Source organism: Cuculus canorus, chromosome 12 (genome assembly GCF_017976375.1).
Source record: "Cuculus canorus isolate bCucCan1 chromosome 12, bCucCan1.pri, whole genome shotgun sequence".
In the NCBI taxonomy this organism is placed as follows: Eukaryota; Metazoa; Chordata; class Aves; order Cuculiformes; family Cuculidae; genus Cuculus; species Cuculus canorus.
Window position 1 is genome coordinate 855878 of NC_071412.1, and position 23205 is coordinate 879082.

The 23205-nt window shown below is 49.4% G+C and overlaps 1 protein-coding gene across 3 annotated transcripts; it reads left to right on the forward strand.

Moving 5' to 3' along the window:
* Positions 1-223: 223 nt before the first annotated feature.
* On the forward strand, positions 224-22165 carry GOLM2 (golgi membrane protein 2). 3 transcript variants are annotated; one of them, XM_054077138.1, is made up of 10 exons: positions 224-868; positions 5839-5893; positions 6854-6956; positions 8462-8552; positions 9438-9582; positions 10184-10240; positions 10607-10705; positions 11961-12134; positions 16660-16827; positions 21679-22165. In XM_054077138.1, exons 1-10 carry the CDS (start codon positions 542-544, stop codon positions 21750-21752), a joined length of 1293 nt encoding a protein of 430 aa, XP_053933113.1. In that variant the 5' UTR covers positions 224-541; the 3' UTR covers positions 21753-22165. The 3 variants fall into 3 exon arrangements, with proteins under 3 accessions (XP_053933113.1, XP_009555982.2, XP_053933114.1); XM_009557687.2 differs by having other exon boundaries at positions 451-868; positions 10184-10264; XM_054077139.1 differs by lacking the exon at positions 16660-16827 and having other exon boundaries at positions 452-868; positions 10184-10264.
* Positions 22166-23205: the final 1040 nt, after the last annotated feature.

Genomic DNA, 23205 nt, shown 5'->3' on the forward strand with positions numbered 1-23205 from the left:
TCTCTTCCAGTGTCTGTCTGCCCCTCCCCTCCCAACCCTCCCTCTCGTCCAAGATGGCTGCCTCAAGGCAGCGCAGCGCTCTCGCGAGAGAAAGGACCGGAAGTAGCCATGCGTCCTCCCGGAAGTGGCCGGGCACGGGCGGGAAGTGTCAGGGCGCCGCTGCCGGCCGGCGAGGTGGGCGGTGCGGCCGCGGTGGCGGCGGGAGCGCTGGGCCTGGCCCGGCCCGAGACCGGCCCCGGCCCCTCCCCGCGGGGCGGCAGCGGCGCCTGCGCCGCCCACAGCCCTTACCCCCTTCCCCCCCCTCCGCCTCGGGCACCGCTCGCCTCTCGCCCTCGGGGCCTCGCGCTGCTGGGGATGCGCCCGACCCGGCCTCTGGGCCCCTGAGCCGCCCACCGAGCTTCCCCCTGTCCCCCCGAGCCCCGCTCCGCTCTCTTGAGCCCCCCACCTGGAGCCGCCCCCCGAGCCCCCCCCCCCGTCCCCGCTTCTCCCCCGTCAGACGGAGGCGACGAGCGGGTGAAGCCCCCGCCCGGCGGTCTCCCTCATGGTGGGCTTCGGGGCCAACCGGAGAGGCGGCCGCCTGCCCTCCCTGCTCTTCGTGGCGCTGCTGGCCGTGATCGCTGTCCTCGCCTTCAACTGCTGGACCGCCTCGTCCCGCCAGGCCCTGCTGCAGGAGGAGCTGGCCGAGCTGCAGAGCCAGGCCAAACGCACCGAGGTGGCCCGGGGCCGCCTGGAGAAGAGGAATTCGGACCTGCTGGGCAAGGTGGATTCCCACAGGAAGCAGCTGGAGCAGAAGGAAGCCGACTACAGCCACCTGAGCAGCCAGCTGCAGGCCCGCGATGGGCAGGTGAAGAAGTGCGAGGACAGCAAGGTAAAGTGGGGAGGCTTGTGGAGGGTCGGGTCGCTGCGCTCCTGCAGCCCCGGTTTGTGGAGCTGCTGCCTCGGCCTTGGGGCTGCCGGGGCATTTGCCGTGCACTCGGGTTTCTGAACGCACCCCAGAGAAGACCTGCAACCACCAGCAAAGGTTAGCTTGTCTGCTAACTGTGAGAATGTTCACAGCTTGAGGTTTTCAATTCATCTGTTCTTAGTATTATTTGGGTTTTTTGAGCTTTCCTCCTGTGCTGAGATGATTTGATTTTTTGTGATCAGTCAGAAAGTTATGTAGAGCCTTAAAACTCCAGTTTGTTTGGTCTCAAGTGAAATGAAGCTGGTGTGATGTTCAGGTGCAGCACCCCTGTGCTCATTTTCTCTGCCTTCAGTCAGAGTCTGGTTATGATGTGGAAAAATCATTCTCCAGGAAAGCTGGGGAGGGGCTCTTGGTCAGGGAGTGCAGGGATAGGACAGGGGGAACGGTTTTCAGCTGGAAGAGGGGAGACTGAGGTGAGATCTTAGGGAGAAATGTTTTCCTGTGAGGTTTGGGGGGCCCTGGCCCAGGTTGCCCGGAGAAGTGGTGGCTGCCCCATCCCTGGAGGAGTTCAAGGCCAGGTTGGATGGGGCTTGGAGCCCCTGATCCAGTGGGAGGTGTCCCTGCCCGTGGCAGGGAGTGGGACTGGATGAGCTTTGAGGTCTCTTCCAACCTAAACGGTTCCTTGACTTTCTGATCTGTGCTGCTGCCGTTTTCATGAGCTGTGAAGACACAGGCGTATATGGAATGCAGCTCACCCTTACATGGCCCGGGGATTTCTTTGTTGTGGAAGGGGAAAATGAGTGAAAGCATTAACTTTCACTGTTCTATGTCGAGCGCATCAGCTTTCACCATTCCACGTCACCACAGCAGGGCAGAGAAGACCAGTTCTGTGACTCCACCGAGTGCGGACACGGGCGCTGTGTTTGCAGTTCACAGTTCTGCTAATGGAACACTTTATCCCAGTAGGGTTTATGGAAGAATTGCACTCTTGGGCTGTTGCTGGCTGAGTTTGTTTCTCTGGCCATTCCTTATCACGCGTTTGAGGAACAGCATAACCAAATGCTTTTAATTGTCGCAGAAAACCTGAATACCTGTCTGATTACAGAACTAGACTACTTCAACCTGATTAGGTTTGTGCTAAACCTGTGTTTTTTTTTCCTACTGAACCATCAGCAAACAGGGGAGTTTAATTTGTTGAATGTTTTCTGAGGTGAGAATAAAAAGCTGGATTAGATTTGTAGCAGTGGGTGCCAGTGCTCCCCCCAGGGAGGAAGTGCAGCTGATGTCTCTGTGGTTAAAATACTGCGATAGTGTAGAATCTAGTTTGATTTGTAACTCGTTGTTCCATATGGATGTCCAGGCAGCTGTCTGACGAGTGAGAGAAGCTGAACTGCGGTTCAGTTTGAACACAGATGCTTCCTCTTGTAAAAGACAGAAACCCAGCAGTTTCCTATGTTGCTGGGAGTTTTGGTTTGGGTTTTTTATGAATTTTTGATTCAATTAGAGGGTATATGGGTTTCCCTGTTCATTGCCCTCCTCAATCAAAGCAAGCAGCCAAAGGCGGCAGTAGCTTGAAAGCACAGGAGGTGCTTAGTGAGGGCATGGAGCTGGAGGTCTCATTCCCAGGCTGCTGAGAAGGCTAAAATAACAGGAGCTCACGTCTGGACCAGAGACACAAGTGGAGGAGGTCTGCCAGAGGCTGGTAAATACACTGAAACCACCTCTGAGCTGCAGAGGGTGGGAGCAGTGGCTGAGGACACTCAGGGGCAGGTAGGAATAGAGGAGGTGTTTGTAGCACAGCTGTTCTTGTGTCGGGAAGCTTGGGGTGTGTTCACCGGGCAGTGAACTTGTCCATGTGTTGTTGTAACTGGCTGGCAGGGGTAATGCTCTGCTGGTGGTATCCACGTAAGCCAGCTGTCACTGGACTGTGTGACCATGCTTAAAATAGGATTTTTGTCTCAAAATAGGGTTTGGCAAGGGTGTTCTTTAAACAAAGTGGTTTTACCAATGGTCTTATTCCTTTTGTGAAATGCAGGAGCTATAATGAAAGCCTAGCACTGGTAATTCCCAGGGTGTCAAGTGATCACAGCAGATTCAGGCTCATTTCATAGAAAACTCATTAGGAAGATGCTGCTCTGATGGCTGTCTTAGCGTCAGTTTATGCTCCTTTGTCTTTGTGTGCTGTGTGCTAACGTAAATCAAGTCTGCATTTCCCGGGATTGAGGCAACTTGAATTTCTGCAGGCAGCTTCCTTGTGGCCCAGTGAGGTCTGTGGTCAAACCTGAGATCTGTGGTCAAACCCAAGCCCTTGTCTTTCCCTTCTTCCCTCTGTACATGTAAGGAGGTGGTCACAGTGCACTGGAACATTGTTTGCTCTTCTGAGCAAATATGGAAGCCTGGCCTAGTGTCTTGGGGTTAAAAGAAAGAAAGAAGGAAAGGCAAAGCATGAGTATATGGGAATTCTGTCACTTCATGCTCCTCTCGGTGAGCTGGTAATGGTCTGCTGGAACAAACTGGAAGAGTTCTTCTCTCTTGGAGCTTCTCTTGGGAGGCAGGCAGGTAGGGATCGCTCCATGGTTGGGGGAGGGCTGCATGCAGAGTTAGTGCTAGGTTCCTGAGGATTCCATGCCTGAAGAATGCTTCTTTCCATATCCTCACACATCCCTTTGCAGCAAGGTAAATAATATTTTAAATGCAGGAATGGTGGTGGAAAGCTTCCAAATGGCACTTGTCCAGCGTAGAGGGGCTGGGAGCCCTGTGTTTGCAGTGGTGGCCCTTGGGAGCGTGCCTCTCATCCCAGAGCTCTTGCTGGCAGGTGTAATGCAGCCTTGCCCCTCTACCGGTGCCTGGAAATAGGCTTTTTAGGGTGAAACCGTTCAGTAAAGCAGCTGGTTGCGTGCTATGTTGCCAAAACTCAGCTTGTGGAGCTGCAGCTTTACAGCAGCGATGTTGAGTTCAGCTTCCAGTCTTGCTGCATGTTCCTGATGATCATCCTCTCAGCCACTGCGCTGGCTGTGTGGTGATAGCACTGTCCATGCTGTCTCGTGTCTACATGGCTCCAACCTGCCAGAGTTTTGGTGTTTCTTTTTCTCTGAAGAGCTCACTGGGCTATAGAAAATTCCTTCTGTACATCCGAGCTGCTTTGGAAAGAATCGTAGAAGCCACTGAGAGGTACAAATGGTACAAGTAAGTCTGGACTCGCAGAGGACGAAGCTCAAAGAACTGGACTAGCGCCATGGTTTGTGGCGCGTGTTCTTCTGTGCATGTAGGCGGAACAGATCCCATGAATCATAAAGATGCTTCCTCCCTTCCATCCTTCAGCTGAGGGACATTTGCTGTCAGCTGAGCTGGTTGGGATGTAAATTCTGTCACTTTTATGTGCAACTCAGAATCGCCAGATTGAAAGATTGAGGGATAAAACTGATAAAACTGTCTTCAAAGCAAACTCGTGAGCAGTTTTGAGCAGAGAGGCAGCCCTGTGGGTCAAATGTGTTGCTCAATGAGCAGGAGCGAGCCAATGGGGGCAGGTGGCTGTGTTACAAATCCTGATAGATGAAGGTTTGAAATCAGAACCCGTTGCTTCCCAGGATCTCCTTTGTTTGTAGGTTTATTAGGTTGTGGGAAAAGAACTGCACTGGAGTGGAAGACTGGAAGAATTTGGTCCATATTGCCAGTGGCTTTGCAAAATAGGGAAGATATTTTTCATTAGTGCTCAACAAATCCTTCTCTTTGTATCCGTTCCCCTGTCCCATCCTCATTGGATGGGAGCTGGCATGCCAGGTGACTGTTGGAACAGAAGGGCTTGGTGGTTGCTTTCGCCTCATGTTGTGTGGAGTCTCCCCAGGATTCCTTGTGCTTTGGAAATGCAGCCCGGAAAGGCCAAACTACACTGTCATTTACCGGAGTGTTGCTCTTTGTGCATCCTGTAACCAGGGCACCTGTGACAGCGTGGTGGACACAGCAACTTGCAGCTCCTCAACGTGGGAGAAGGCTCCCAAGTGTCCCTGGGCCAAAACCCATTGCGTGGAATGCTTTGAAAGACACTAACAGTTTGCTGAATGGACAGAGGTCTCTTGTGTTTGCTCTGGTGGGAACTGTAGGGAGATGTTGGACTGTGGGAGCCGGAATGCTGTGCCTGTGTCCCACACCCAAGCAGGGGCTTGTGCTTCTCTGTGGTATCCGAGGGGCCATCCCGACCTTGTAGCACTGCAATGACAGCCCAGTTTCAGCGCCCTCCTGGAGTTACCCTGCCTGGCAGCTGTGAGACTACAGGAAAAGTGGTACCAGCATCAGTGTTGGCTCTGGATTTTCTCACCCTCTCTCAAGGTGTTCTGCATGTGCATCTTTGCCTTCATTTCTGCTGGGTTTTGTCCTTACATACGCCTTTATGTAGGAACGTCAGAGCGTGTTTGCCAAATGACATTGTGTCCATGCAGTTATTATTTATTGTCTCTGCTGGTTTTTCCTTACTAATATTACCAAATTAAAAGCTGCTGTGGAAGCCTTATAAAGTGTGTGCTTGGATATCAGGCGGCATCGCATAAAAATTACTTCAAATATACATTAGGTAAAAATAGTTTCTGCTAACAGCGCTGCTTGTTTATTTGTATGCTCTTATGCTTTGACATTGGGGATTCACCAGCTCCTCCCGCAGTGTCAGAATGCAGTCAGCTTGTTTGGGTCCTGACAGAACCTATTTTTTTCATAGAAATATGCTCTGGAAGTAAATTTAAGTCCTTGTTAGCAAAGCCTAAATAGAGCTTTTAGGTGGTGATGTCACAGGTAAGCAAACAGATATTACTTCTATTTACAATAACGTTGTGTGCGTCATTCTGATAATACTTTACCTACGTTGTCTTTACAGTGGAACCAAACGCAGCCTAACCCCCCTCTAACCTGCTGGCTGTATTTACCGAACCCTCTCTTCCTTTCAGATGAAGCTGCAGAACAACATCTCCTATCAGGTGGCAGACATACATCGATTGAAGGGTAAGGAGGCGGTGGCCTGTCAGGCTGCAGAACTGTGTATTTTTTACCTGCCTGAGTACTGCAGAGGGTGTTTTAAATGAGAGATCAAGTGATGCTGGAGCATCACAGGGTGTGAAATGTGTTTAATAGTCTGGGTCGGTGCAGGTTTGCCTCTCACAGACTTTACTTTGCTCTCTGCAGGAGGAACCTGTAGAAGCACTGCTTCCTTCTGAGAGATTAGAGTCGTTTTCACGACCAGACACTCAGTTTAGAATAGTTTGGGTCAGCGATGCTTGTGATAGTTGTGCTGGATTAGAGAAGGTCCAGAAAACACTTTTCAGGGCTGATACATACGGACTTGGTTCCAGTGTCTGTAACTCGACTAACTGGGCTTCAGAGCGGCTGGAGCAGCTCATGCCCAGCTGGGCACGGGCCAGCAGACGTGACTGGTGTTTCTGCCGGTCTTTGTGTAGCTGCAACTTCAAACAGTAGGAAGCTTAACTATCTGTAGCCTGGGGAGCAGGGAGAAGAACTTCCACAACAGTGACTTGTGATAGAAATGTGGTGGTTTGTGGATGGCGTGAAGGTGATTGTTTGGTACAGTTATTGTGTGACCATCATGCCTAAAGTAACAGAGTAGTGCTTTGGTGTTACTTAGAACGACAGAGTGCTTCAGGAGTTAAGGAGATTTCCAGCAGGTGAAGTAGCATTGTGTGGATTCTCCGAGTGAAACAGGAAAGGAAAATGTAGCAGGGCTGGCACAGTATCAGAATTGTTCTGTAATTCATAGCAACATCTGGCACACAGGAGTGAATTGGCTTTTTTTTTTTTTCGCGTTTAAGAATCTTTAAAATCTGTCTAGAAGAAATAACAGAAAACTTCAGCAAATTTGTAACCTGTTTAGCAATAATGAAAGCTGTATCTGCCATGGATACAGCTGTATTTTTTTTATTTCTATATTCCTTTTGATTTTTGGTCCAGAACAACTGGCAGAGCTGCGCCAGGAATTCATTCGCCAGGAAGATCAGCTGCACGAGTACAAGAAGAACAACACTTACCTTGCAAGGAGACTGGAATATGACAGGTATGACTGTAAGAATGTCTGTGACTGTGGGTTTGTGTGAGACAGGAGCCTGTGTTTATTAAACAGTGTAAATGAATCCTATTTATGCAAATCCTCAAATGCGAGTGTACCCGATTGGTGATTGGACTGAGCTGGTTGTTTGGTTCTCAAGTTCTGTTTTTTCATGCTCCTCACTCCTGAAGCGAGATGCAATCTAAGAAAAATCTGCTTTACTGGAGTTGTTCAGCTTAGATGATCTTAAGCCAACATATTTTTTTATAACATGGAGGTCTGAGTTAACCAATACTTGTAAGAGTTTAATCAGCACAGGTCTGTCAGCTGCCAGGATTGTTCATGGTTCTCTGTCTAAAAGTGTAGTTTTATTTCTTTGACTGAAGTTGAAAGCATTGTGAATATTGACATGTGGAGTTGACCTCAGCCTTTTAAGTTTCTGATGGAGAAGCAGGGAGAGCAGCTACTTCCAAAGCACTGAGGAGTGGGGGATATTGACACTGGAGAAGACATTTGGACAAAATATTCTTTATTCCGTGTACTCTGTTGAGGATTTGCAGGAGATCGGGATTGTGTTGAGTTGGGCTGATCTTGGAATGGGTCCAGAGGAGTCTACAAGGATGATCCGAGGGCTGGAGCACCTCCCATATGAGGACAGGCTGACAGAGTTGGGCTTGTTCGGCCTGGAGAAGAGAAGGCTGCGAGAAGACCTTATAGTGACCTTGCAGTACCTGGAGGGGCTACAAGAAAGCTGGGGAGGGACTGTTCACAAAGGCTTGTGGTGACAGGACAAGGGAAATGGGTATAAACTGGAGAGGGGCAGATTTGGGCTGATTTGGGCTTGATATAAGGAAGAAATTCTTCACCATGAGGGTGGCGAGGCCCTGGCCCAGGCTGCCCAGGGAGGTTGTGGCTGCCCCATCCCTGGAGGTGTTCAAGGCCAGGTTGGATGGGCCTTGGGCAGCCTGATCCAGTGGGAAATGTCTGCCCATGGCAGGGGGTTGGAACTCGGTGATATTTAAGGTCCCTTCCAGCCCAAACTATTCTATGATTCTATGATCTTTGGCACATTAGAGGAGTCAGGACACATCGCTGTGCTGCTCAGACCTTGTTTGAGTTGGTAGCCGTCACTGATAGCAGTAGTTGTACATCTGCCATGTTGGCAGCCATGGGAGTTGCATAGTTTCCTAGTGGAGTTAAGCTGTGCTGATGGCAGACTAACTGGGAAGCTTGGCTTTTCAGCTGCTTTCCAGGTGTTGGAGCAAATATGTTCAAGGCCATTCTGTTTATTTTACCACTTTCCTGTTCGGTCCCTGTTTTTTCCAGTTGTGCTTTCTTTCTGTAGTCAGTCCATTTCCACCCCGTGCACGTTCCTGGTCAAGGCTTTTAAGACAGACTAGGATAGTTATTTCTCAGGTTTGGCTCTGTGTGCCGCTTTGTGTTCCCCCCTGCTTTGTTTATGGGAGAGCAGATGCAACAAAGGAGATATAACTGATAGTGTGTTTCTAATCAAGTCTGCAGTGTGCACAGCAGATCAAGGAAATGAGGCTGCAACATGAAGAAAACATGAAGAAATTAATGGACCAAGTTGCGCGGGAACAAAAGGTAATGCACAGCTCAGTTCTTTTTAATTAAAAGAGCCCAAATTCTGCTGGCTGCTTCACTCTGCATTTCAGATCTACGGAGGCCTTGGACGTTTCTCCCCTAACTCTCCATTAAACATTGTCCTTAGCGGCCTTGATTGAGTGTTGGTGTTGGAACATGCCTTTTAAGCTCAGTGAACTGAGCTTGGAAATCAGGCTTATTCTCTGCTCTGCTGCTGCCTTTCTACATGATATCATTGCTAAGTATTTTGGTTTCTTCTCTGTACAGTGGATGTTACTTTATAGCTGTCTAGGGTGGGATCAATGTTCTTGCAACCTTGTATAGGTTATTGCCTTGGGGAACCTGATCTCCGAGGCCTTGAAGTGCTCATGTCATGCAAATAACAGTGATATTTGAATGGTACAGAGGGTGTGATTGTATGGTGCAAGCTGCCAGCAGAATCTGTGCCTCTTTCCTACAAACAAGTGAAAGTACCTGCCTTCCTTCAAATTACATTTCCTTACTTCATCTCTTTACAGACAGTTCACATAATAAGGTGTAGATTTCAGTCACTTCTTTCTTAAAGTCTAGAATTGTTTCAGAGCCTCTGACCTGAGGCTTAAGGCCTTGCCCTGTTTCCATCGTGCTGAGGAGCCACATTTGCCAATGTGACTGTCGTGCAGCTGTGCTGTATTTTGCATGTCCTGTTCAGTTACATGCTCGTGCTCTCATCTCCTGCCCTCAGGATTCAGGGGCAGAGGGCTTCTGCTGCTGTTTGCTTTGGGGAACATCTAATTCAAAAGTGGGGTGTTGCTTATCCAGAGTAATCTTGAATTTGAAGGTGTTTGTTTTGTGATTTTTCAGGAATGTGATTAATATTGGTTCCTTATGGATTTGTTCTGACAGGCCACACAAAAAGTTCGTTCCAGTAAGGACACTGTTGTAATTCCCAATAATGATGAGCAGGCAATAGCTGAGACTGTTCCAGAGGCAGAAGAGAAAAACACAGTGAAGAACGAGCAGCCTTCAGATCAGGTGGAAAATGGCAAAGGTATTTCCTTGGTGTGGCCAGTTGTGACCTGGGGGTGGCCTTCCCGCTCCTGGTGAGAGGGGGTGAGCTGGGGAAGGGGTGTTAGAGAGCTGGAGTCTGCATGGAGGAGGCAGCTGGAGGAGAGGAGTGTTGGAAGCCCTGGGAGGAAGCTCTTGCTAGGTGCGTCAACAGGGATTGCGGGGACCTTGGGTTATTGGGCACCGTGCAGGAGGCTCTCAGAGTGACTTACTCTCTCCTTGGAGACCTCTCTGAAAGCAAATGAGTTCCTTTTGTTTCTACTTCTTGTGCTGCTGAATCAGCATGTTTTTCTATCTGTTCGGTGTCTCTTCTGGCCAGCACCGTGCAGGAGGCTGTTCTTACTCTGCTACCAAGAGCAGAGCATCTGTTTCCCATCCTTTTCTGACCCTGGCAGCGCTGCTCCAGAGCAGTCTCTGGTGGCTTTGACAGTGTATCTTAAGGAGGGTTGTAGTTGCATTGTCAATACCAGACGTGCTCTGTGGATGAAGGACTTTTCTCCTGCTCTTAGAGCCTTCCACAGGAGGAAAATTCACTGATCAAACCTAAAGGCTAGTAAGGAGAATATCCTATTCTTGTCTTACAGAGAAAATCAAACTGGGAGGAGATGCAGGCATGCCTGAGATAGAAGACAATGACCCTGGTAAAGCAGAAGATACTGCCACTGGTTAGGAGAAGTATTCCAATACTTTCTCATTTGGGTTCTTGGTGAAATGAATATTCTATTTGAATGCTCTGTACTCATAGGGAATGCAAAGTTCTCCAATCTGCCTGTGGTAACAGCATTTGAATGGAGTGTGTGAGCTTTACTGGGCCTTAGGGGGTTAATTCTCAGAACTGAATGCTTCTGATAATTCTTTTTTCCCAGAGATCTTGTATTTTATATTTTCATCTCAGGGTTAAAAACAAGAAAACGACAACAGCAAAACCTTTGCAGGACTGTTAGAGGAAGACTTGGGATATGGTGTCTGTTTCATGTTAATGCTTTTGTCTGTGTGTTTTATTGTAGCTTTAAAGAAGCCACTTATTTCAGCTCCTAAAAGTGAGGCTCATCAGCCTGTTGTAAATCTTCCAACTGAACAGTCTCGCGCTCCAAACCTGGCACCAGGTAAAGTCCTTATAAGCAGGTGACGTGTGCACCTTTTATAGGAGACTCATCCTTGAGGATCTGCTGCCCTGTCACCGCTGGGTGGACGTGGGCCCCATTGGGGTTTGTGCTTACAGACAAACAGCGGTGGATTTGTGCAGAGCGCAGCACTGTGCATGATGTCGGTCTGGCCTCCCGCGCGGAGACCATTGGCTGCACCATCGCTTTTTGTCCCCCACTCAGTAGTTTCTGAGCCTTTGACCAACTGCAGCCAAATTTGAAACTTGGAAGTTTCAAAGATGAGGTGCTTCACGATTTCTCCAATGTACATAGAAAGGGTTTTTAGAAGAATTGCAGTTAGAAGGGACGCAAACCTGTAGTAAATACACTTTGATGTAGGGCATGTGGATCAAGTCACTTTGCTTAGGCGTCAAAGAGAACATTATAATTGCAGAATCATTTGGCTGGAAAGGACCTTTGAGATTGTTGAGTCCCAATCATACTTGCTTACTACTAAACTGTATCCCTGAGCACCTCCTCTACCCATAAGGTTTGATCTGCACTGCAAGTGTTCTGCTAAAAACATCAAATACAACGTACTTGTTATCATTTGTGATGTGACCAAATAGTTTCAAGGCTTTTTTTATGCCCATTGTTGGCTCCTTTTGGGAAAAAAAAAAGGCAACAGGAGCATTTCTTAATTTCTTCCCTCTAGCAGTGGATGTGTATGCAGGTTAGAACAGCAAAATTACTGAGCTCAACATCTGTACGCATATTTAAAGCTTATTATTTCCAAATGTCAAATCTTTTCAGTAGCTCATTGCTTTGTGGGGTTCTGGGGGGGTCCTGCATTTTGGCCTCATTAATGAGTGAGTGAGAGCTGCATTGTTGAGTTCAGAGTTCATCAGTAGAAGGGCAAAGGGAATTTCAAGGGGACCAGGGTTTTCTGTGTTCCTTGGTTATGCAGCCGTGTGATTCTGCGTATTATTTATAGCATAGCTTCTGTGACCTCCTGTAACCTTCTCCCCAGATCATAGCTCTTGAAACAATAAATAACGGTTAGTAGATTGGAAAAGCAGAATCGGCAGGAGGACACAAAAATACATCAGTGTGTTGTTGCTCTAGGCTTCATCAGGCGCTTATGTACATGCAGCAAATCAGCTGAGAAGGTAATGAGAGGATTGAGTCTGTATCAAGGTGGGGTGAGTTCTCTTTTGTGGTAGCATTAGAGCCTTTTGGAACCATGTGAAAACCAAACATCTTCCTTGTTCTGTAGGTTTGCACAGCGACAACGACGGAAACGCTGATGTTGCAAAGCAGATCCTTCCAAATTCTGTCCAGCGTTTAAATTTTGAAGAGAATGTGGAAAACCAGAAAGAACACAAAATTGAGACAGAACACGTAAAGATTCCCAAGAGCAGACTTAGCGACTTGCAGAAGATGAAGCAGAGTAAGTTGGCCGGTATCAAATACTTAATATATTAAGAAAATCACTTCATTTTCCATCTGTAACGATGCCTTTTTGGGAAACAGGAGCTAGTGCAGCAGGGAGGCTCCTGGAGGGCAAGCCTGGAAAGAAACGTGATTGGTTTCTGTGGAAGAGAGAGGCCTTAATATATATCTCATAGATATATTCAGTCTTTCATAGACACAGTCAGTCATTTAAAAACTGATTTACTTACAGGAATTCAAAATGCTTTTGGAAATGACTGCAACTTTAGATTAAGTCGAGACTTTTAGTACCCATTGGATACTGAGTTACTGACACGCACACTATTCCTTGACTCACGTAGTGGCTCCTTGTGTGTAGTGGCCAGGAGTTTGCTCTTTCATGTGAGGAAGCTTCCAGAACTCTTCTCTTCTGTGCCTGCTCAAGGAAGAGGCCTTGGATGGGAGCAGGTGGTGTGTGATGGGGGCAGCACTGCTGAGGCTCAGCAGGCAGGGAGGAGGAGAACTCAGGGAATGCACACAGAGCTGCCTGCCTGCTCCGGGTTTGAGCTGCATCTCTGCCTCAAGCCGATATCGTCCCGGCAGGAGAGGGGTGCCTACAGTGTCTGGCTTGGCTTCTCCTATAGGAAAGGAACACTGTATTGAGATGAGTTTCCATGGTACCCTGCTCCTCAGCATCAGTACAGAGCACGCTGCCTTGGGGTGCCATACCCAAAAGAGCTGACTCCATGTGCTTAGGGTGGGAAGGAGTGTCTGGAAGAGAAACTGCAGTGCTGAAAGAAACATCTCTTGGGTTTTACCCAAATAGTATTTCTCTTTATTTTATAGCTATTATAAACTCATATTTAAGAGAGAGGAAAGCAGTGAAGTAGGAATGGGACTTTGTTGTAGGCAGATTGCTGGAGAGCTGGGCAGGAATAACTTGGTGTTTGGTGGGTGCACGACTTTAAGAACAGATTATTCCAGGCGTAGGTCTCGCTAGCAGTTAAGAGCTTTGTGAGGTCTGCAAAGGTGTATCCTTTGCTTGGCACTATTGGGTGTTTGGAATGCTGGATGGGAAAGGAGGTGGGAGTTGTGGGTTCAACACCACAGCAATTCACCAGCATAAAAGTAGTGTGCGATCAAAAACGGCGAATTCTGTCATAGCAAGTGAGCAGTTCAGTCAGTAACGATTGGGCAGCGGCGAGTATCGGTCACTAATGAACATTTGGATGGAATGCCTCCAAAGGAGTGCCAGGTAAGATGGAGTCACTGACTCTGTTTTACCCAGTGCTTGTGAGGTCGTCCTCTGGCTTTAAATGAATGATAATGCAAAGCTGGAAGGAATTCAGGGGAGAGAGGGTACAGAAAGAAAGTAAGGTTTGGTATGAAGGGAAAAAGCTCTGAAAAGACCACGGTTGAAGAGAGGGAATGGACATCAATGCACTGTTCTGCTGGGTTTGGGGTGGGTTGGTTTGTAAGAAACGGTTCCTTAGGGAAGGCTTCTGTTATTTTAATGTCATGGATCTTCCTGATGAAGTGGAGATGGCTCTCTTCAAAACCAGCCTGTGGCCTGCACAAGCTCTCCTTCCAGTCTGTGCCTCCTGAGCTTTGCAGGACTATTTGGTTTATTGAAGGTGCTTCGTGCTGATCCTGTGCTCATCTGAAACACCAGAGCTCTGTGTTTCAGTTGTGGGGTTTTTAAATGGATTGGTTTGGCCATCATGGATCAGATGATGGGAGTGAGCTTCGCAGTGGGAGCAGGGAATGCACCGTCCCCACTGCAGGCTGTAACGGGTACCCGAGTGAGCCATCCCCACTGTTAGTCTTTCCCTTCTCTCTTTGCTCCTTCGTATTTGTAATAACCTCCCTTGTAATGGTGCAAGGAGGGAGGGAATTTCTCTGTCACATATGGAAATAGCTGATTGAGGGTGGTAAGCTTTGTCTTTCCTGATCAACCAGCAGCGGCTGTTCTGGAGGTCTATGGGGTATAAATTCATCCCTCTTGTTGGGAGGAGCCCAGCTCTGGCCCACAGCTCTCGCTGCAGACCATCCCTGGCTGGGATTTTGGTTCCTGAGTGCTTCAGAACTTGCTGTGCACCAACTCGTGGGGCGAGCTGAGTAACTCGCATTGCTCAGGGTGCCTCCTGTGTCTGCCCAGCTTCAGAGTCAGAGAGCTTCTGAAAGATGTTTTCCTTTTTTATTTTGATGGCATAGGTATAAAAAATGACCTTGGCACTGGATGCAGGGATGGGTGCACTGCTGCTGTTGGCTCTCAAGAGTTGCAGGACCTGGAAGGGGCTGCAGCAGCATCCCTGGCTGTGCTCCAGCGCGCTGGAAAAGTGCTGGGCACAGCAGTCCTCCACCCGTGCTGCTGCTCAGAGGGATCCTTAGCACTGAGCGCAGGAATGGCCACCTGGAGCCGGGTGGCTGGGACGATCCGGCTTGCAGTAACACCCAGTGGGCCTCCAGAATGCATTTCAGCACACATTACCTGCAGGTTTAATGTCAGTGACGGCCTCAGCCCGTGCTCTCACTCACCTCTTATGCTTCACGACAATGTATTCCATTGTGCCTCAAATAGCCGGTCCTTGTGCCTGTGTTACCAGCACTGGCTCATGTTTGGAGGGACTTGAGAGCCACCAGGCTGTTGAGGTTCCAGGCTATGTCTCTCTCAGGAAGCAACCAGTGCCCTGCTGAGTCCGACTACCAGCAGCTCCTGGTGCTTGGGAAGGTCATGGTGTCCCAGGACTGTTACGCACCCTTCGTGTTGAGTGAGTTGATGTTCTGGTGTTAGGTGAGAAGCTATCACTGCCTTCACCTTTGGCACGCCTGGCTCTCCACGCACAGGCAGCCAAGCTGCTGTCCCAGCTGCCTGGCCCAGGCAGCTGCCGGTGAGGTTTGTGCTCAGCCTTTCCTCACTCAATCAGAAGCAGCTTGAGCTGGAATACAGAACCCCGAGAGCTGAAAGGAGTTCTGCAGCGAGAGAGCAGATGCATCCCAAGGCTGTGCTGGGACCCAAGCTCGCCAGGGTTGTGCTGGGCTCTTCCCTAGTGTCTCCTCTGACATTCAACCCTCCCTTCCATCAGCTGAAATTGAGTCAGCACTCGCTTGTTACTGTTCCTGGCCTATCTGCAGGCGTGGGTTTGCAGCGAGTTGTGCATTTGCTGTGTTTCCGTCGCTTGTTTCATGTTTAACCTGTGGAGGTGGTACAGTTCTGTCCGCTTTCTATATATGAGGCAGAGCTCAGGAATCCAAACAGGAGTAGGGAGGATTACTCGATTAGGGGTGAATGGAGAATGAATAGTGCATTAAACTTGTGATTCCTAACCAGAGCATATTTTCTTCCTGCCCATGTTATGAGAGTGCCTGGGACATGTGTGTCTGTATTTGAGCTGCCCTCAATGTGATTCCTTCCTCACACAGGCCAGCGCTCGGATATTGTCTCTGTCCTGGATTTGATACACAATCAATACACAGATGTAGAATTTTGGTATACGCTGCCACATGCAATCGTTTTCTGTGTTTTGAGAAATCATTTCATTTTTACACCTGTCTGTCATAACCCCAACCTCCTTTGTAATCCCAAAATTGAGATCCTGTTCTTCAATGTTAATTCTCTGTTTAATTGCTTAAGGGCGAGTCACTTCACCTCTGCCTCGCAGGCTTTTCCCTCAGCCCGCTCCCAGTCTGGAGAGATTATATTCATGTTAAGCCTATTTTTTCATTTATACCAAATCCCTCTGGACTCGCGTGCCCTGCAGCCTCAGTGCTGCGTTCGTTAAGCCCAGGGCAAGCGGACTGAGCTGCGCTGGACCTGACCAGATCCCCTGGGATCCCATTAAGCACCAGCTTTGGACTTGACATGACACCATTAATCTTTCCGCGTGTGCTTGGCTGTGTGATCTGTCCTTTCCCAGCTCTGGCTGATTCTCATTTCTCTTGGGCAGGAGCTATTTTGAATTCTTTAGGAAACAAAAATACTGGATTCGGAACATTTTGAAAGTTGTTAGAACATAATAGGAAACCAGAGCATAAAATCAAATGAATGAGGCTGTTATGATTAGCTGGGAGGTGCAGGGCAGAGCCGGGCCAGGTTCGGGCCGATGCGTGCCCCACAGACATCACTGCATACGTCAGCAACCTGTGTAGGAACCGCCTGTCCTCAGGAGACGCTCCAGATACTGAAACTGCCACTGGAAGCTGTCAGCATTTTAGGAAACCTTTTATTTCTGAGTGTTCATGGGTAATCGGAGAGGGAGCTTTAGTTTGGGGGCTTCCTCAGCTTTCCTCTCCAGAGAGGGAAGCTTATAGCAACCAGAGTTCACGAGATTCAGGTGCTGAGTGACCAAGTGCATCCTTTTAACCAGGAGCTGTTCTGTGAGCCTTGTTGTTCTCCCCAAGCCCTCTTGCTTCTCCTCCCTTTCTCCTCCAGCTGAAACCCCTCCACAAACCCCACTCTCCTAACCTAAACCATCGGCTTTCGTTTGGAATCTGCCTGTTTCTTTCCTCTCTGCTTCTGACTTAATCCTTTGCCTACTCCGCAGGCCGATTCTTTGATGAGAATGAATCCCCTGTTGATCCGCAGCAGGGCTCTAAGCTGGCAGATTATAATGGGGATGATGGTAACGTGGGTGAGTACGAGGCAGACAAACAGGCCGAGCTGGCTTACAATGAGGAAGAGGATGGTGATGGTGGAGAAGAAGACGTCCAAGGTGAGCTTGGGCCTTATCTCCATCCCATTGTAATGAAATCCACACTGAGTTCCATGTTGAATTTGTGTAAAGCCTCACTGGTTTCAGCTGATCACAAATTCCTGATAAAGGATAAATAAGCTTTAGGCAATTGCTAAAATTCAGCCTTGCTCTCCCTTTGAGAGCAAAGCCACAGCAGTTCTCAGAGAGGAGCTGGATACCTTGGCTAGGTCAGGTATGCAGTTTCTGCTAGGAAAATCCAGCCACTTCCAATTTCCACCCCAAAGCTGGGATCCGGCCAGCTGGAGGTGCTCTCTGACATGACTAAAGCAATGTGCAAACACAAAAACGTAGTGGCTTTGGCTACTGCTTTTGTCCCCCTGCCTCCAGGCGGCCTGCAGCGAGGCCTTAGCCGTGCCAAGTGTCATTGCCGTGCGTTGTACACAGATTCAACAGGCGCCTGCTTTCCTCGCTAACCAAACCTCCGCACCCCTGAGCCTGGGCTGGCCTCGTCCCCTGTGTGTGCATGTCCCCCTCCTGCTCTGCATGCCTCGCGCTGTGTCGCCTCACGCTGGTCTGCTGGCGTGGCGATGCTTTGTGAAGTACTTGCATGTCTGCAGGGTAGAAACGATCACGAGAACGTATGGAGCATCGGCACTTCAGGGGAGAATAAAGGAGGGGAACAATTAAAGCTCTACAGGCCCTGATTGTGATTTTCATATTGCACACCTTTCAGCCGGTGGGTTTTCAGACGTGTTTAATTGGTACCTGAGCATAACGAAAGGGAACAGCTGATAAAAAGCAGCTGATTTCTGTGGGCGGGCATCTCCCTGTGCAGCGTAATCACTTTGTGACAGGGCTGGTAAGTAGAAATCTATGAGCAAGCAAAAGAAAAATGTGGATCAGAACCCTGGGCAATTAATTACCTTCCTGATTAAGATAAAAACTGTGCTGCTCTGGAAGAGGCGGCCATGGCCTTACACTTTTATCAAACCTGTAGCCATGGATTTTAATCGTTGTGGGCTCTGACTGACCTCAGGGTGGGTGGTTGTGGGGCTGCAATTTGCTAGTGCAAGGTGGCTTGGAAATGAAGGTTCCAAAGTGCGTACAGAGAGGAGACTCGCTTCTAACGGTGATCACTTTGTCATAGGAAGGCAACCCAGTACATCCCACGTGCTGGTGTGTGTGCTTCACTCCGCAAACCCCAGCGGTTCTGCGGGCCAGGCTTTTTGTGGTTCCCAGATCATAGAATGGTTTGGGTTGGAAGGGACTCATCCAGTCCAACCTCGCTGCAGGAGCAGGGATATCTTTCACCAGATCAGGTTGCTCAAAGCCCAATCCAACCTGGCCTGGAATGTTTTCAGGCATGGGATACCCTGGGCAACCCTCAGCGTGTAAAATATCTTCCTTCTATCCAGTCTAAATCCACCCTCCCTTAGTTTAAAACCATCCCCCTTGTCCTGTCCCTGCACTCTCTGATCAAGAGCCCCTCCCAGCTTTCCTGGAGCCCCTTTCTTTACTAGAAGCTGTTCTAAGTTCTCCTTGAAGCCTTCTCTTCTCAGGCTGAACAATCCCAACTCTCTCAGCCTGGACTCTCTCCAACAGGCTCCACATCCTTACTGTGCTTTCCCTTCCCCTCGTTAAGCAGCGGGTGACACCGGGCTCCTCTCCACCATCGTCCCTTAACGGGACCTCAGAAGCGTGTGACATTTTACCCAAGGCCGCGTTGCTGGGTCTGTTCTGACTCCTGCCATTCACCTCCCGCGGCCTCTGGGCCGGCCCTTCCCACAGCCACCACTCTGCTGAGCACAAGGCAGGAGATGGTGGGCAGTGTTCAGCTTTGGCTGTGCCGCACAGCTCTGCGCTGGTTCACTCGTTTATACAGATACAGTGCTGCTTTGCCTTTACAGGGAAACAAGCGGTGTTAGGGAGCGAGAGCGGCTGTCCTGTGTGCTGCAAAGCATCACCGGCCATGGGAACGGCGTTCCTGGGTGCCACTGATATAGCAAGAAGTGGTGGGAAATCATTAGAAACCATGGAGATTTTGCTAATGGAGCTTGGTGTGCAAGGGAAAGGTGACAACACAAGAGCTCTGACTGAAAGCAGCCTCAGGAAAGCATCACCTGTTCAGATGTGGTACTGGTCAGCTCACTGCTGCGGTGGCTTTAGAGCTGGACGTGGTCAAAATCTCCCTTTTCGTCAACCCCATGGTGTATCTGTGTGAACACGGTGGGTTTGATATCTGTTAGTAAAGATTAAATAGTGACTTTGGGAACCTTTTCATGGAGAACAGCTTGAGCTGCTTACATCTCTGCCTCAGATTTGATTTTCCAAGGCCTTTGTTAGGTTTCCTAATATCCCCTTGCCTGAGTTTGAAGTGTAAATCACACCGTGTGGCAAACGGTACCTCCAGGAACAGCGTTTTGGAAAAGGTGTCGCTTCAGGAGACAAGGCGGGAGAGGGCAGGACCTGAGGGGAATGGAGGGGGGTGGTTATAATTGTTTGGGGAGAGAAAAATCCTGAATTTCTGTCTGAAAACTGACACAACATCACATGGCTCTGCAGCAGGCTCGAACAAACCATGTGGTGTGAGCAAACAAAGCAATGTGATTCAACATGTTTTTCTTTTGCCACGGGAAGTGTGGGGGCCTGAGATTGGAGTGATGAGAGGGAAATACATCGGCCTGGGAAAGTGCTCACGTGAACGTCTGTGTCCAACCAGCCTGCCTCCTTCCAGCCCTCCTCTTGGAAACACCAGAGCATGGCTGAAAGACATGGGCTTTCCTACAGCAAATCTTTCTGAGGTGGCTGGTGAGGACTCTGTCAGTCAGGGATGTTCACGCACTGTACCGGCAGGCTTTCCCCACGCCAGAGTGGGCCTTGTAGGTCGACTCCAGGCTTTGGCTGATTTCTATCAGGCACCAGCGGGGAGTCACTGTTGTAGAAGTGTGGAAGAGCCCCAGGGAGCTGATGGGCTCCTCACAGACCAAGGAAACTTAAAGTTGCTTTCCTTTCCCCTGAAAAAGGCCTTTACTGAACATAGAATCATAGAATAGTTTGAGTTGGAAGGGACCTTAAAGGTCATCTAATTCCAACTCCCCTGCCATGGGCAGGGACACCTCCCACTAGACCAGGCTCCCTAAGGCCCATCCAACCTGGCCTGGAACACCTCCAGGGATGGGGCAGCCACCACTGCTCTGAGCAGCCTGTTCCAGGGCCTCCCCACCCTCACCGTGAACACTTTCCTCTTTATGTCCAGTCTAAATCTCCCCCTCTTCAATTTAAAGCCCCCTTATCCTATCCCCACAATCCTTTGTCAACAGCCCCTCCCCAGCTTTCTTGTAGCCCCTTTAGGTACTGGAAGCTGCTCTAAGGTCTCCTCGCAGCCTTCTCTTCTCCAGGCTGAACAACCCCAACTCTCTCAGCCTGTCCTTGTATGGGAAGTGTTCCAGCCCTCGCATCATCCTTGTAGCCCTCCAGAGGCACAGCTTGAAATGCAAACAAATTTACTAACAGAAACAAACTGAGTGATCGGGGCTTTCCTCATTGATTGAGGAAAGAGGGCTGGGCCCCACACAGGAAAGACCTGAGTTACAGCAGGGAGAATGTGGAATATTTGTATTTTAGAACATCACTTGAAAAAAACCACCTACTGAGGGTGTATTTTCTGGATGGATTTTTGCTTGTGCTACAGTGAATGGTTTTACTGAGGATGCAAAGGAGGTTTAGTTTTATGGTTTTTTCATGCTGCTCGAGAACCAAAGCCCAAGGAGTCGAATTTGGGAAGCAGGATAGAGTAAGAGCAGTAGAGAGCGCAATCGTTCTGGAGCTGAAAAGTGAGGTGAAACATCTGCATCTTCCAGTCAAGGATAGAGCTGTCAACCCCCTGTTAAAGATGATCCAAACCCGCACTGAGGTGCTCCCAAAGGGCGCTTCACTTCAGCTGTGGGGCTGCTGACGATGCATCGCCCCTGCCCCGCTCCTAGCTCTGCGTGTGGCTGGCTGTGCACCCGGCTCTGCAGCTCAGGAGCGGATAACCTGAGGGCTGGGCCGGCGTCTGTCACAGGAGCCAGGCTGAAGGGTTTGTTTCAGTGGTAAAGAGTGAAAAATGGGTGGAAAATGTTGGCGCATCAGCAGTGCTGGGAGAACGAGCAGGGATTTCCATTGGCAAGAGGTGGAAAAGGCTGGGGGCTGCCTTTGACTTTGTTGAAGTCTCTCTCCAAACGTTCCCCCCGCATGTAAGGTAGGGAGGCAGCTGTACCTAAACACGGTGCCAGCAAAGTCTGTCCCAGCACTAGTGCAAATCCCACCACAGAGCTGTGTCGAGTACCTCTGTGTGGGAGGGATCGCTTTCCAAACTTGAGAAGTAGGTGGAAAAAGCATCTCCTTGGTCAGGCAGTGGTCATGGCAATGTCTCCGTGCTCATCCCACGAGGGGCGCAGCCTCTTGTAAAATCTTACAATGTATTAACTCCAGAACCGGTTAAAAAAGTCAGTGTCTGAACTGATTGACTTTGCAGTTGGGTGTTAGTGGGAGAGCTGAGTACCTTTACAGGAAGACTGACTGCAGCAGTTGTACCAGTTCTGTGCTCTTCTACAGCAGCGAATGCTCAAAATGCGGGACAGTAAAGCCAAAGCTGTTTGCTTGTGTGAGGTTCCCCATTCTTCGCACGGGACAACTCCCGGAGCACTGGCAGTGGGAGTCCTCACGAACCCACACGCGTTCTCCGTGTCCTCCCCATGACTTCACTCCTGTCACCCCACGAGGCGGCTCTGCGTGGGTCTCTGCATTAGCAGCATGTGCCGGGAAGGGTGTTTGACTGTTTGTTTCAGCAGTGTCACATCAGGTTTGATATGAATATTTTCATTGCAGATGATGAAGAAAGAGATCTACAAAACGACCTGGTGGATTACGGCAAGCCGCGCTTCAGCGATGGCGTCCTGTAAAGTCGGGATCATGCAGAGAACGTGGATGAGAAGAGGCCTCAACTGAGAAACTCTAAATGCTGTGAAACTGAACCATTTTCACTTCAGTGTTTCTTACTTTAAAGGAAGCCGATAACAAACGGTGCTGAGTGCGCTCGGAGGCGGCGGGCGGTTCTGTACAGGTGTACATAGCTGTACGATGGCACATGGTACCACAGCCCTGGTGCTGCCAGTACAACCGCCGGGTACCGGGACTATCCCTTACCTGTAATAATCTCAACATTAAACCCAATGCTATAAATATGGGCTCAACTGTTACTGCCGCTTGGCAAAATTTGTAAACTGGAGACCTTGTACAGTTTGTATCTCATGGGACAAATGCACCGAGGAGACGATGTACAGCCCACGGACTCCTTTTCTACAGGCATTCCTGTCTGAGCAAACACACCCCGCTTTGCTCATCAGTGCTTTTGTATTTTGCAGGGGAACTCTTGGTTGAGAATGAAAACTGAGTGTTTAAAACATTGCTTCTTCCTCCACGGAACAGAGGCAAGGCTGGAGTAGGCTCTGGAAGCGCAGCTCGTTTCAATCTATGTATCCAGGGACCAAATCCGTAGCTGGGCAGCGGTGGAATGTTAGTGATTCGAGACATCCTGACGGAGCACTGTAAGACAGCCAATTTTAAAAGGCAGCAGGAATAATTTGGCCCAGCTCGCGGGGAATCTGTGTCTGTGTTATAGAGAGCAAGTGTGAATGCGGAACAGCCGAGTCCCCATCAGCTCTGTTGGAGCCTTCCTCCTCCAGGATGCACAGTGTTTGCCCTGATCTGCCATCTCGAGCGTGCCCATCCCACGTTGATTTACAGCTCAGCACCCCACTACGGTGTTCAGCACATGCCACGTTCCACCTCTTGGTTCTGCTTTTGGAAGGGTTGTCAGTTGGATATGTTTTGTTCTGTGTTTAAGCACTTTCTGAGTTTGATGGAGAAGATTACTGCTCTGCAGTAGTGGCAACAGAGGTTCGGAACCCAGTCTGCTCCAGAAGGGCTGCTGCAACAAGAAACTATAGGGCCTATGCTGTGGGTGGTGGAGCTTCAACTCCAGCCTGAAGGAACCGCTGAGATGTCCTCACACCCGGTCAGTGGGTGAGTGCCCCTTTTCAATGCATTTCCTCTTCAATACCTTTCAGCAGCCATGCAGCCTGGGGGAGGGGGGTGTGTTTCATTGCAGGGATCTTCTACCAATCAGTCTTAAATAGGCAAGAAATACAAAGTCAGACCCCGGTGATGCATCCTGAGGTTTCTTTCACTTGAGCTCTTTATTCCTCTTCATTTGGGAGGCAGAGAGCAGCCCTTTGCATGGTGTGATGTACTTTCTGTTGACGATGCGATGCTGAGCCCACTCTGAGTTAGGTCCCATACTAACACCGCGCCTTGAGTACAAGCTCATACCAGGACTCGCGGGGCAGCAGACTT